The sequence below is a fragment of the Tinamus guttatus genome, unplaced genomic scaffold (assembly GCF_059628265.1).
Source record: "Tinamus guttatus ecotype Peru unplaced genomic scaffold, ASM5962826v1 Tinamus_guttatus_pri_ptg000246l, whole genome shotgun sequence".
Lineage (NCBI taxonomy): Eukaryota > Metazoa > Chordata > Aves > Tinamiformes > Tinamidae > Tinamus > Tinamus guttatus.
The window spans coordinates 4,691,729-4,706,127 of record NW_028288780.1 but is presented as its reverse complement, the minus strand read 5'-3'; the positions used below and the strand labels follow the sequence as shown (position 1 = coordinate 4,706,127).

Here is a 14,399-nt window from a genome sequence, read left to right as displayed (position 1 = left end):
TAAATGATAAAATTATTCCTAAATCTGAAACTTCTGGCACCTAAAATAAAATGTATACTTCATAAGAGTTCCAAGATCATCTATAGAAGCTGGAGAGAGAATTACATGTTTGCTTTAAATTGAGCCGTTGAGTTTTGATCTGCTGGCTTTGGCCTTACAGGAGGTGGAAATATGCTTACTTTTATGAGGGGCAGTAGAAAATAGCTGAAGAACTTCGATTAGCTGAGGTTCCTCCAGGGCTTGTTTCAACAGGAGTTGCTCTCCGGTGTGAGTAAATCTCTGGTCAGAATGCCTGGGTACACTTCCGCATGTTTCACAATATCTGAAAAGTAAAGAACATGCCTTATGGTTTGTATGCCAGGTTTCCAGTATATAGGCAAGCTCCTATTCAGGAGGTGAAATTGTTGCTAGTTTTAAGTTTTAAGAAAAAAATCTTTCCCTTTTAACTTTCCCAAAGATGTTAATAAGCATTCACTGAATTTTAGTGATATCTATAGTGTCCATTTTGGTTATCTTGGTGTAATCCAACTGAGTTTTAACTTGTATGAGCATGGGAAACCTCATAGTGCTTTCTACTTTAAAGTTTGTAAAAATCCCTTCATCTTGTACTTTTCCTGCCGTCTACAATTCTCGAATTACATTACGGAGTCTGAACCTTAGAAATAAAGTCTGTTTACTATTGTTTCTCTCTGGTTCTCCTGCACATGTTTGGGAAATGACTGACTCTCGAACTTGGCTTGTGTGTGGCCTTTCTTTTTGCCTCCTTTGCTGTGTCTTGCTTAAGTCAAAATGTACTTTATTTGCAGTCATCTACTTTGACAAGCAGAATACCCTGTAAACTTGGTCAGAGATCTCTGCATTTTTAGTTGATTTACATAACGAAGTATAGTAGTAAGGAAAAAAATAAAGGGCTTCAAAAGGAGTGTTTTCTTTATGTACCCTGGAGCAAAATATTCCAGGTAAGTGCTTGCTTACTGTGTTAATGAACCTGAAGTCAGCAGAGTGGAAGTAGCATAAACCTAGTAAAATTCAATGGATAATTGAGTTTGTACCTTTCTTCAGTGTCAGTGACTAATACTACTTGCAGATTAGATTTAGAGGGTTAATACTTGCATACTACATCGATATTATAATTAGGGTGAGCTTGGATAAATTTAATTTTCTACTTTTCTGTTCTTTTAGCATAGCTAGTAGCTTTTAAAGCTAAATATTAGTAAATAGCCTTTACTCCTATGCAAAACTGAGGCTGGCCTTATATCTTGTAAACTTCCCTGTGAAGAACTGGAAAAGGTGGCAGTGTTGTGTTCCTTTGAAGTTCGTTGTGGTGGTGCTCCCTAATTTTACTTTCCTTTTTCAAGTCTTGCTTTAGTCTATTTCCATTAGTTTAAGAAATGAACAAGAGCTTGGCTCCTTGAATTGCAGTGCATAGTGTAGAGCTTTTATGCAAAAGTCCTGCTGACTTTTGGTCATGCGGTCAGCTTAAAAGAGTTTGAGATGGTACTTTTTGGTGCTTGTGTCTGAGTTTTCTGAATTGAAGATGTGTATATTAAGAATGTTAGTCTGAATTGAGGGTTTTCCTAAATTGCAGTCTGTAATGTGGTGAATAGAGGATCTGTTCTGAGGGTTTGTTTGCTGCAATTTGCATTGTTCCAACTTGTGCTGAAAATACTTTCTCAAGTAATTGAAGAGACTGGAGTCCTCAATGTGCAGTAAAAGTAAGAGCTTCCAAAGACATCCTTTTAAGAAATCTGCCTTTGGTCCTGTTTTCTGACTTCAGAGATATGTTACCTGCCATTGCTTTTTTAGTAAGATAAGGATATCCTGCTAGCAATGCATCTTGCATTGAGTGTTTCAGGCTAAACCTCTTTTTTATCCAGGAATAAGCATCTGTTTTTGTGTACTTCTGGATTGTAGTTGGTATAAATACACTATGCTCTTATTTCTTAAAACTTGTGTTTTGTGTGAGGCCTCAGAGTTGCTTGGAGACTAAATTGTAGAAGTGAAGATGATGCAAGCTTGCTTCCATCTCTACAGAAATGAATTGATTGATCAAAACTCCACATCCTCTCCTTTTTCTCTGTTTGATCATTTCCTCACTGTATTCACTGCTAGCATTAGTCTGCCTATGGTGAGGTGAATTAGGAAGACTGATTCAGGTTAATTATTTTCTTAATGCGTTGTAGAGTCACAGGCTTGATTTGACTTTTACTACCTGATTTATGAGGTTGTCTGCATCTCTACAAGAGTAGAGTGATTAATGATTGGGGATTTTGCAAGGAGAGGGCAAGAGGGGAGGCAGGGAGTTGAAGCACAGCTTCCTGTGGTGACAATATTGGCTGAAGATGTGAAATTTCAGTGTCATTTAAGTCTGCTTTGTAAAGCTCATGCCACATGAGGTTCTCTACTTTTGATGACCTCAGTCAAAGGATTGTTTAGATCTACAGACGTACATTCACATTCCAGGAGTTCCTGTTTTCCTGTATCTTGTCTTTGAGTATTTGTCTGCATATCTTAAATTGAACAGTAGATGCGTTACAAGAGTTGGTCTATATGCTATGAATATCACTGCTGTAGCATTTTTGAGGCAAGAATAGAATCAGTATGTATAGAAATGCTTTTCAAATGTCAGTATTCTTTTGCTGAATGGCTGTCTTTTCACTGCAGCTGTAAATGCCAAGACAAAATTCTATACTCTGTCAAACTACAGGGTTCTATTTAACTTTCAGAAATTCCTGCTGTCTTGAATGAGTGATAACCATCAACAGATTCAGTGTGACTTGCTTAGTCAGAAATACAGTAGGGAAAGTTACTACTCAATGCTGCCTATGCATACTCAAATCTTCAAAGTGCTTTGCAGGCTTGACTAACCCTATGCAGCCTATGATGTGAATTAAATGAAGTACAGATGTATCGTGCTCCTAGACTAGTAACGGAGGGTTGAGTGCCTCCTACCTTAGGAAGCACTGTCTGCCTTTGCATTTAGTATGTCAGAATGTCACTTCCATATTAGTAGTAATTATACTGTTGCACGTGGCATTTCATGGTTCAGCAAGACAAACAAAGGCCTCTGGAGGAGAATAAGGCAGTCAAAGGTCAAATCTACTTTTAACATTGGCATTTCAGAGGGCAATATCTGTCTGGGCAGGCCCTTCCTGCTGGAGGACAGCTTCCTGCAGCAAAGAACCATTGCTAATGCTGGACTCCCTGCCATTTCAGGGCATATGCTCTTGCTTTGCTTTTTCATTCTGTTACAGTCTTCTCATTAGTAATGATTAGCATCTTGCTGATTGTATGGGGAAGTGAGGAGAAATGTTTTATAAGCCACTGGTGAAAATGATTAGTGATCTGAGGAACAATAAGGATATTTCTGATCCTGATGTTTCTGTGAGTAACTTTGCTGAGATTGAGGCTTGCCTTCAGTTGTTCCAATGCTGAGAAGGGCAATTTAACACACAGACTTGAGGCTGTTTTTAATATAGATCCTGAAATACTTGCTTTTCTGCTTCAAATTATTTTTTAAGGCTTATTCTGTTCGGTAGAACCTTATTGTTACAGTATTTAATGATGTGAAGCACTTGGTTAGCTAAATGCCTTCTGCTCCTTCCTCTTTGCTAGTGGTAGCAGCAGAGAAAGCAACAATTCTTGTTTGTAGTATGTGCATTTTAAAACTGCTGCTCATGTCTCTTGCCAGAATTCTAATTTTTGTGGAGGAGGGTCGAAGATTGAAGAGCCGTGAAAGCCTCAGCATGCCTGCGTCTAAAGAATGTGCTTGCGCTGGCATCCACTGTATTGCTGTAATTCAGACTTCTACTGATGCAAATGGAGGCTTAGACTCTTTAGATAAGTGAGGTTCTGCTTTTGTTCCTAGTGTTCCTTCTTTCGCCTGCTTCTCCCAGATCCAGCGGGCTTACTCTCTTGGACAAGTCAACCTATCTTTTTATGCAAATAAGTTGCTGTTTGGAGCTTAAGACTTTATTTTTAATTCATTTATAGCATAGAATGAAGTTGGAATAATCTACCATTTGTTCTTTTTCTAGTATTCTCCATTATGGGTTTAGGACACTATAAAAGTCTTTGAACAAGCATTCCTTCACTGTGTCTCATAGTAAGATTCCTAAATACTATTTTGAAGCAAAGCTGAATGGGTTGAAAAGGTCAGTGACTAAAAACTAAAGCTCATGTGAGGAAAGCAAACTGTCTACATTTTAGCAATGTACGTTGCAAGACTCAGCTGACCTGTATGACTGGATTACACATAAAAATGCTTTCTAGTCACTGCCTGTATGGCTGTGAAGTAGAATTCTGTTTGTTTTAACAGAGGCTGTCTGTCTTTTGCCATAAATGAACTATGAGCATTAGAACTTTATGGGAGGAAGGCATAAAAGCTTGTTTTCAATATTTGTTTAAAATTGAATAGGGTGGTTCTGTGTTGTGGTGAATCTTCACACTCTCCAGACTGAAGTTTGACAAGTCCTGTTGCTGAACAAATGTGCAGTATATCCTGTAATCTTTTTATTGCTTTGTTGTTTCTCCAAGCCCAGCGGAATAGTTAATTCTGTGCGTTCTACTCTTTTTTTACTGTGACTGTTGAGGAAACAGTGCTTTAATTCTGATTTAGACTCAGTTTTACTCTATCCTGTGGTGTTTTGTCTATTTCTTGTTGCTTTTAAGCAGCCTTTTCTGCTCCAGTGCTTGAACTTAAAAGTCTGCTTTGAGTAGTTTTGTACATAATGGTATCAAAACATGGTAGACAGCCCCTCCTGTTTCTGTATTTACACTTGTAACTTTTACTGACAGCAGCAAAACTGATACTCAGCAGGCTTTTGAGGGCTGCAAAGGATGTGCCTGTTAATCTAAGGAATTCATGGAAGTTATGGTTGTGGCAGTAACTGGAAAAAGGGAGGGTTTTTTAGCACACTGTACAGTTGACAAAATGTGGATGCTGGCTTGCTAGTGTGAATAGGTCTTTGTTTATGGAGGGGTAGGAGTTGAGGTTCAGTGGTAGAAGCTGATAATGGAGAAAAACGTTGGTTGTGCATGTCTTTCTGTTAATCCCTGGAAGGTATATGAAGGTATAACTGTTCTGCACATTTCTATTTTATTGCACTCCTTCGTACTGAGGCATGCTGCCGAATTATAGATCATCCTATATGCTCTAGCTTGCATGAATCAGTCTGACAAGTATAGTTTCTATTAATTTTAAATCAGAACTGATAATTTGCTTTATCGTGAACCTATAGATCATCTTAAATTGACGGGGAAAAAAAAAGGAAAAAAATATCCTGTCAGTAAGTGTTTTTTTTTGTTGTTGTTTTGGGGTTTTTTTTTGTTTGTTTGTTTTTGTTTTTTTTTAGCCTTAGTTCTGTACTTTGAGGCATATGATTTCCCAATTGTTTCTCATAGCTAAAGGTCTTGAACATTTCTTTCAATTTCCTGTGCAGTCTCAGCACTTCTGAAAACTGACCCCATTTGCTTGGGCATCAAAGAAACTTCCTGACTGAGTCTGAAGGTGGCAAAAGGGCTATCTGGATGCAAAGAAGGGCTCTTAGTCTGCTTCTGAGTGGACGCTAAGCCTAGAGCCGAGAGACCTCAGGAGGGAATATCAGAGCCTATTTGGGATCTCTCTCTGTAATCCCTTGGCCTGAAGTTGTCTGTACTGTGTCCTTGTGTATGTGTTTAGCTTCAGGGAAAAAGTTCTAAATGCGGTGGGGGCTTGAAATGTCAAGACTTCAAAAGCAAGCCCTTCCAATACTACAAGGCTGATAGTACTGAATGAAGGGGACAGATTGTGATTATACCCAACTACTCTTGGTAAACTGTCATCTGAATTTTTCTGTTTTCGTAACTCTATATGGAGTTTTCTTGTTAACCATTCTTCAGGCTCTGCTGGTTAGAATTGTTTATTTGGTTGGTTTTTTTTTTATTTTGTATCTTTTTTTGTTGGTTTGTTTTTTTTTAGCATGTTTGCAAATGTCCAAGTCAACACAGTCCATAAAGTCAGTTTCTTAGGTGTTTGAAAAATCCCTACTTATTTTTCCATTCTAAGCTTTCCACTAACATCTTACAGGAGAAAAACACAGTACATAGTGTGGAAGCAAGAAAACAACTTTGTGAAGCAAATCCCACCCCTCAGCCCTTTTATAGTGGTGTGGCTTTTGTTCTTAACAAGAATAAAACTACACATGGATTTAGTAAAGAAACATTAAAATATGAAAGATATAGGAAGTACAATTGCCTGTTGCATTTAACAACCTATAGACAATAAGGCTTTCCAGGTAACCACTTTCAATATCTTGTTGAATGGGAAGTCTTTGGAATGTGTGCTTAGCCTTTTGCAGGTATCCAAGTTGCTGTCTGTAAATAAAATGATTTTGAGGGAATGGGAAAGCTGATGAATGTCAGTTTGCTGATGCTGGTCTTAAGTGTGTAGCAAGTTTCTTTTTCAGGGGTGTCTGTCACTGCAAAAGAGTGATAATAGATTGGACTACTAAGCAACAAATACTTGGAGGTTAAAGGCAGCTAAGGTTTCTGGGCTGACTTTGAACATCTGAACTGATTGGAGTGCTGGTTAGTATAGTCCTTTTCCAATAGAGATCTAGACAGGGGGAGGAAAAAAAAACAATAAAACAAAACCCAAACTCTTTAGTTGTAGAAAAGTAAAAAAATATTTCACTGACTTTTTTCTTACTTTCTGTCTTGTGCAGACATTGTGCTATAGAAGATGCACTATTACCGATACTCTAATGCAGAGGTCAGCTGTTGGTACAAATATCTGCTCTTCAGCTACAACATTGTGTTCTGGGTGAGTACCAAATGTAGAGATCAAAATGCTTTGGTCATTGGGCATACCTCAGTTTCATTAGCTTCCTGCAAGTTCCTTTAAATGAGTGGATAACTTTTTTTTACAAGAGAAAGGGGTATATGGTATATTTGGGGTATGTATTTTGGAATCGAAGTTACTTTCCATTTAAGAAAGTTACTATTACTGAAAATGATACGGATACTAATTCCTCAATCTTTCTCTTCCTCTTACTCAATGTGACTTTTGAGTGAAGATAAAGGAACAAAGCAGAGAAAACTGTTTGCCTTATTGTCTTTATGGAGATGGGGAAGGGATGCTTTGAGGATTCGTCAAAAGAAAATGGTTGTTGCTGACCAGGTCTATCTCTTAAGTAATACAAACCATTAAATATTAGCGTGTTTTGGTCACAGGAAGGTTAAAGCTTCCTTTCCTGCTTCTAGCTGATACATTGTTTGCATTTTAAAGGAAGTCTCAGACCTTTTGATCTTTCTGTTGGAGTGATGCAGTTGTAAATGTATTATGCTGAAGAGATGGGGGAAGTTGCCAGAGGTGTGTCAACAGCTGGCTCTACAGTGCAGTTAAGATCTTAAAGATCATGCTTGCAGCAACGATATTGCCTGATACAGCTGAAATCCTAAGGTAGTAACTAGCTTGCCTGTAGAGTTCTTTTGCTATTGTGAATGTGGAAATCAGATGTGTGATTTTTAGGTGTGTTTAACAGACAGTGAAGGTCACTGAAGCACCTAATTGCCATACAAAAGAAGAGTATTTAAAGGTGACCACAGCATTGCATTAGAAAGTGGCATGTTAGTGAGAAGAATTAAGATGAGGCTATTGGTTAGTAGAACTCCTTTTCCTCAGAATTTGTAGTCAAGCCTTAAGTTCATGCCTAAAATCATGGAAGGACATAGGCAATCATGAAGTGCCCATGTAGTGAATTGCCCAGTGCGTGGCAGCAATAAATCAGAGCAGCAGCAAAGCTGTGTGCTTTACTGAAATAAAGATTCTACACAAAGATTAACTGGCCACAGTATTTGCCATAAATCAAGTCTTTGAATGTTAATGGCAATTTTTTCCCCTAGTAACTGAAGGTTTTCTTAATAGCCTCATGTGTCATAAATAATGTTCTCCTAAGCTACTAGTTCTGTACTTAGTTTCCGTCTACTAATAGTGTAGTTTCCCTGTATCTGTAGTGAAATGTGGTGTGATGAGTAGCAGCGTATGTTGTGCTTTCTTTAATGTTCTGGTTTTCAGAGAAATAACTCATTTAAACAGATGCTCTTAAGCAGATACTCTATTCAGGTATGTAGAAAAATGGATAGACTTTTTCATGAGTAGTGTAGGATTGTTCTAGAACTGTATTTCCTTTCTAGTGAGCTTATTATGAAACAGCATTACTGTTCCTGTTGAGTAAACAGTCTTTATTTAAAAAAAAAAAAAAAAAAAAACTTGTTTCCTAATGTCTTTACTAGGAAGACTATCAACAGCTTGCCCCTATCTTTTTTACAGAAATGCATTTCATCTTTGTTTTCTTCTTTCTTTTTTTTTCATTCCCTACAGAAAATGATTGTTTTCTTCCAAAATTTTGTTCACTGTATTCTCAGTATTCTCAGACACTGTATTCTATCTTCAGCCATGCAGCTTTTTGCTTGTTTAGACACATATTAGAAGTATGACTGGAGCTTGTCAGTCTCAACTCATGGCACAGTTTATCCACTGGCTGGATGATCTGCTTCTGAATAAAGATTTTGTTTTTCCACTGTGCTTACTAAAGATGTCACATGTCAGACTTCTGACTTCTCTTGCGGTTGCTCTGGAGATAAGATCAGTGGCTCTGTAAACTTTGAAGTTAAAACACATTGTATCTTTTATTGACTAGTTTACAGAATATGTAAAATTAAGTGAATGATTGCTTTTCTTTACGGTTTGCTTAATGCTTCAAATGTGGTTCCTGTAAATGCAAATGTAGAACGAATAAAATGCCAAACTCAAAACTCTTTTTTTTTTAAAAAAAAAAAAAAAAAACTGTAATTGTATTTTAATAATAGAAATATATCGTATTTTAATAATAGAAAGCCTGGAGCCAAACGAACCTTTATAAATCATCTGTAAATCTTCACTTTTCTCCAAAGTTTCTGTCGTATGGGCAGTGTGACAATGCACTATTCAGTTCAGCTGGTTTATCAGTTGCGCTTGTGTACTTAAGATTGGTTTGTGAAGATATTTCTCAGGTCTTTGTGCTTGTCTCCTTACAAGAAAGGAATGGAGGTCAAGGAATGGTTTGTCTTTCCAGGCACGGCTTTAATGCAGAATTCCTGTTTTCCTCTTGCTTTTAAAACATGCTAATAAGATTGAATCTTTTGAAGTCCACTGATCTGAGCCCTGATGAGGCCACGCTGCAACTGTTAAAGCTAGCCCCAGAGTGAGTGCTCAAAAGTCAAGTAAAACTAGACTGAGTTTTAAAGTTGAATTTTAAAGTGTTTTTGTTTGCTTTCAAAATGGCTTTATTTGGCACAATAATTAAGAGTAGTAATAACAGATAAGGTTGATTCTGGCACCTTTCTATGCCGAGTCATTTTGCATTTGAAAGATGCATTCTGTAACTATCATGGATCTCGGGGGCTCTTGTGACTGACCCAGGGTGTAGTGCTGTGTTGTGGTGTGGCTTGTCACAGCCCTGTAGTGCTCTAAACCTTCAAGTCCCCACTTTGAAAGCTCTGTGTGATGAGTGGAAGTGTCTCAGTCTCCTCTTGTCTTTTGTGCTCACTCTTCTGTCTCCAGTTGTGTTTTTGAGGTAGTCCAAGAATTGTTCTTGAAATCCAACTGAAGGATGGCATGCGCTCCCTGACAAAGCCTGCAAGTAAGATGCAAGTTCAGTGTGTCTCAGATGAATTGAGAGGACATGGTAAAATAGCTTTTGGCTGTTGTCAACTCGATTTCTAATTCTGTCTGTGCATTTTGTGTATGGCTCTTCAGGGTTTGGAAGAAGCAAAAGTTTTCACTTCTGCTTTAGAAGACTCTTAGCAAACCTTTTTGCTTTGAACATAGTGATAAAGGGGTAAATATTTCTTAAACTCTGAAATAGAATTTTGGGCTAGTTTTCAAGAAGTAAGAAGAAACAGTAGTGTCAGACTTTCTAGACTTTTGCAATTTATGTAGTCGTTCAGGAACTTCTAGAGAGGCTGTGCCAGGAAAAGAGGAAAGTATTTACTGTCATATTGCTGACTTTTCCTCTTACAGTCAGAAAACAAAGAAGAAAGGATAGGAAAGAAGGGGTAGGTCATTGATATGCCAGCATGGGTGGAGTTAAGATGTTGCAAAGGATTGTCCAGGGAGTAGAGAAAGTGTTCTTATGCATAAATTTTGCACCTGCCAAAACTGAACTGTCAGTGCGAATGCATTCCTATAGCTTCTAAACAGCAGTCTGGCACACAAGTAGTTTGTGTGCAATGGTCTTATTGCAAGAGTGTTATTCAGCTGCAACTTAGGTGTGAGAAACCAATTGGATTCAATTTTCTCAGAGTGATTCTAATAGTTTAGTCAAAGGATTTTGAAGTGTGGTTAGGAACAGATAATGTTTAAACATTAAGTGCCCTTTTATAGTGTGTCTATACACCTATAGTTCCAGGTTTTGGCTTCTGCTTCTCCTGAGCAGAGGTTAAAGCCCAATGCATTATGTTAATATTGTGGGTTTTTCAGTTCGAAAGCAGGAAATGCCCAAATGCTGGTTACTGGGTTTAGTTTCCCGTTTGAATGGGTACAGTGGTGTCATGTATGTTTCCATCCAACCTGTCAGGCAATGGCTTAAATGACTAAGGCTTAAAAATGAGCTTGTGTGCTCATTTTGTTGCCTTGCAAATTAGCAGTCTTGGTAATCATACCTAAAATTTCACAGATATATATTTTTTTCAAATATAAAAAGTTGTGGCTGGCTCTCTTGACTTAATACATGTGGTTTGGCTGCTGCCAATGAGAATTTTGAAACATTTAAGTCAATTGGAATAAGTTTATTTCTTACTTATGTTGATTCTGCAAGTTAAGTTCATTTTTCTGCTGATTAACTCATTTTTATTTGCAGATAGTTTTCATAGGTCCTCAAAAATGATGCTGCAAAATGAAGTATCCTGAGCAACTGTACCTGAACACTTTTTAAAAAAGGAAGCAATGTTCATGTTACTGGTTTTAAATGTGACTTTTTGAGTATAAAGAGATGTGGTGTGTCCCCCTTGTGTGCTTATCCCTTCCTTCTGCTGCTACTTGTAACTTTTTAATGCTTAGTTGTGATTTGGAAGAAGTCATGAAAAGGAGCAATTTGTCAGGACAGTTTCGCATCTAATCTTGGAACTGGAGAAGCAGTAATGAATTGCTGTTCATTAGCTTTAAGAAATAAGGTTCTTTTATTCTGCTTTTATTTTTTTCACTCACTCCTGAGTGTCTCCATACATGTTTTTGGCTTTGCAAAGAATTGTTTAGCTCTTGATATTTATCCCTTGCTCTTTGCTGATATTGCAATTGTTTTTATTCAGACTACAAAAGTGGAAAGTCTACAGAAATCTTCTCAAATGCTCAAGTCAGTGTTTTTGAAGAGCCTGAGTTAGCATTGCCTAATTGGATTCCTGAAGCCTCCTGCTCTGTAGGCAAGGATAAAGCATGCTAGTGCAAAGCTACTCCATAACCAATTCCAATTTAGCTGGGGTAAAAATGAAAGATTGTCCAAAGGGGACAATCTGCTTATTTGGAAACAATGTTAGCATACAGAATGTGGAAGACAATATCTGTTTTCCCAGTTTTTAATTTCACTAGAAGTTATTTCTCAAGATCTATCTGTCTAAGGAAAGGAAAAGTTTTATCCTGTAACAATTGTGTGAATTATCTTGTTTACTGCAAATTGTAGCAGCTGAGTCTTGCCCTGACTTCCAGCATTCCTGGTGTATTTGGAAGGAGGAAGGGCAGAAAAGCGTCAATCTCATGCACTACGTAACAAGTGGTGTACAAGAAATTAATTTATTGATTACTTGTTTGCTTCTCTGAGAAGTCACTATGGTTAGACTTAGGGATGATCTGATATGTTTTGATTTTTATACTGTTTTTAAAGTCACTATGATTTAGTTCAAAATTTAAATGTGTTTAGCTGCATCAGTCTTCAGGAGTCACTGTGCTGTTGCTTATTAAGCAGCATCTGGAAATTTAACTTATTTAGCAATGCTTTGACCACTTGCAGCTTTTTCCCCATGTGTAAGCAACAGCTTTGATTTTACATCTGAGTGTTTAAGCCCATGGTATGATACTTCATGTCCAGAGGGGTATGCACCACTACTGGTGTAATTTTTATAAAACAAATTGAGTGACTGCCCCCTCTTGGCTCCCAACAAGAGAGCAGACCTGAAACAGTTTTATTTCTTGAGCATGATGTAGCAACAGGAAATCCTGCACCACTTCAAATCCACGCATCTACTGTCTTGTGCAAGTGCAAGAGGATCCCATTTTCTGTTCTGTCTGTGCCTATAGGGAGTAACCTATAATGCCCTTTAGCTCATGAGAGGTGGTCCATTTATTAGAGAAAAGGACCTCTTTTTCAGGTAGGCTTTTGCACTTGAACTTTACTTGTCAGTAGAGATAAAATCTTGGTTTGACAGTGGGAAGGGGAAACAGCCTTGGTCCTTCATGTGATTAGGGAAGCTCACTATACGTCTAGCTTGTCATGTCAGGCTAGAATGTCATTTAAAGTAATGGCTGGGAGAAGGAATATTGGCTTTCACAGGCCAGTGGAGCAATAGTGTTGAGCATAATTCTTTTCTCTCGGCAATCGCTAGTAATCAGTTGTTACAAAGAACTAACTGCCTGACTCTCAGATAGGCAAAATGTTTCAGTATAGTAGGGAAATCTAATAGGAAGCAAATAATAGAGAATGGTTACCTGAAACACCTCTAGTAATGGTCCCTGAAACTCTGAGCCAGCCAGCATAGCCTTGTATTGCAATTTGTGCAAGAAGTAAAAGGGCTATTTGTGTGACTCTTCTTGCAGAAGTTGTGGAAGGTACTCTAGGCTAACTTCATTTTTAACAAGTGTGCATCTGGAATATATCCTTGGTCAGGAGGGGTGACTTCTGTTTACAGATGCATCCTGCAAAAAAGTAAACTTACCTAAATACTAAAGAAAGGACTGTCCTGTAGGAGCTGATGCTTATGTTGAAAGTCAGTAGTTTTAAGAGAAGTCTGTAAAGAGGAGGGTAAAAGAGTAGAACAATGATCTCTTGATTCATTTGAATTAATTTGATTTAGAAATATTAATTATTTGAACATTGATATAGAGTTTGTACATTGTTAAATTTGTTTGGTATGTAGTGGTCTATCCACTTACTAAGCTTAATTTAAAGGACCTTAAGGAAGTCAAGAAATGGAAGAAGAGAAACTCTGCAATAGAGGATAATGTAATGAGCCTGAAGTTAGGAAAAATCAACCATGGTTACCTTCAGTCTGAGGTGGTGCAGAGGAATGATAAATGAGGAATAATCTTCAAGTAGTGCATTAAATTATCTGATTTTTTTTTAAATGGTGTACAGCGGTTTAAAACAAGCTAATGGGCCAATGATAATTCCACTGCACAGGAACATGTCAAACTTAATTTAGCAGGGTGTGTTTCTTGCACAATATACTTCAAATATTTTCAGAAAAATAGTTCTTAAAATGTGGGAATGCTATGCAGTGAAAACTTTAAATCACCTTTACTAGAGTGGGGAAGAATTTCTTGTTACTATTTACTGGGATTGGAGGCAATATTTGTTTTCTTTCTGAGCAAGAATCCTACTGTCTACATGATTGGGTATATGTTTTCTCATTGACTAGTATATGTAATTTTTTTTTTTTTTTCCTCCCCTTCAGCTAGCTGGAGTGGCCTTCCTTGCAGCTGGTCTGTGGGCATGGAGTGAAAAGGTAAGCGTAGAAAATGATTGATATTACTCTGGCTGGCCCCCTCCTGACTTTCCTGCCCCCATCTAAAACCATTTTGCTTCCTCAGGAAGCAGTGAGAATTAAAAATAGTGTCTAAACAAAGGACTGTGTTCAGATGGTCTAAACTGAAATTAGCTGGAGTTTTGTTCTAGTTTCTAGTAGATTAAATTGTGGAGCGGGATGCTTAGACACCTTTGTAAACTGTGAGAAGGATTTTACAGAGAATTTAATCTTTATATAGTGTTCATAAACTAGTTATTTTAGAAAATACATTTTAAAAATATAGTAATGACCCCATGGATCCTTTTTAGAAAGGAATAGTGTTTCCGAAGAATTTAAAAGATAACTATTATATATACACACCAAGAAAAGCACACGCAGTAATAAATGTGACAGACTTCAGGAGTGTAGTATTTAGCCCTCCAGCTAATTCTCCTTCTGAAGACTGGGAAAAACTGTCTTCAAAAATTTAGATAGCACTTTCTGCAAGGTATGTTGAACTACACAGACTCTCTTGCTAATTTCTTGCGTGAAAAACGCAAAATGATCCAGGCTTGAAAGATAGTATGGTATTTTTCCTTGCAGAACTAAGAACAAAAGTGTTACTAGCCTTTCTCTCTGAGATTTTATGTCTTTCAGACTTCTTC

General features: G+C 37.5%; 2 protein-coding genes across 2 annotated transcripts in view; one reads left to right on the top strand and one right to left on the bottom strand.

Moving 5' to 3' along the window:
- Positions 1 to 14,399, bottom strand: part of MAT1A (methionine adenosyltransferase 1A) — a 133,965-nt gene that overhangs the window by 73,386 nt on the left and 46,180 nt on the right. The gene's annotated exons all lie outside the window — the stretch shown is intronic.
- TSPAN14 (tetraspanin 14) overlaps positions 1 to 14,399 on the top strand; it is a 32,285-nt gene that overhangs the window by 6,967 nt on the left and 10,919 nt on the right. Inside the window, exons 2-3 of the mRNA XM_088526376.1 lie at positions 6,705 to 6,802; positions 13,684 to 13,734. Coding sequence (XP_088382502.1) covers positions 6,722 to 6,802; positions 13,684 to 13,734 — 132 coding nt within the window. The 5' untranslated portion in view covers positions 6,705 to 6,721. The remainder of the gene's footprint in view (positions 1 to 6,704; positions 6,803 to 13,683; positions 13,735 to 14,399) is intronic.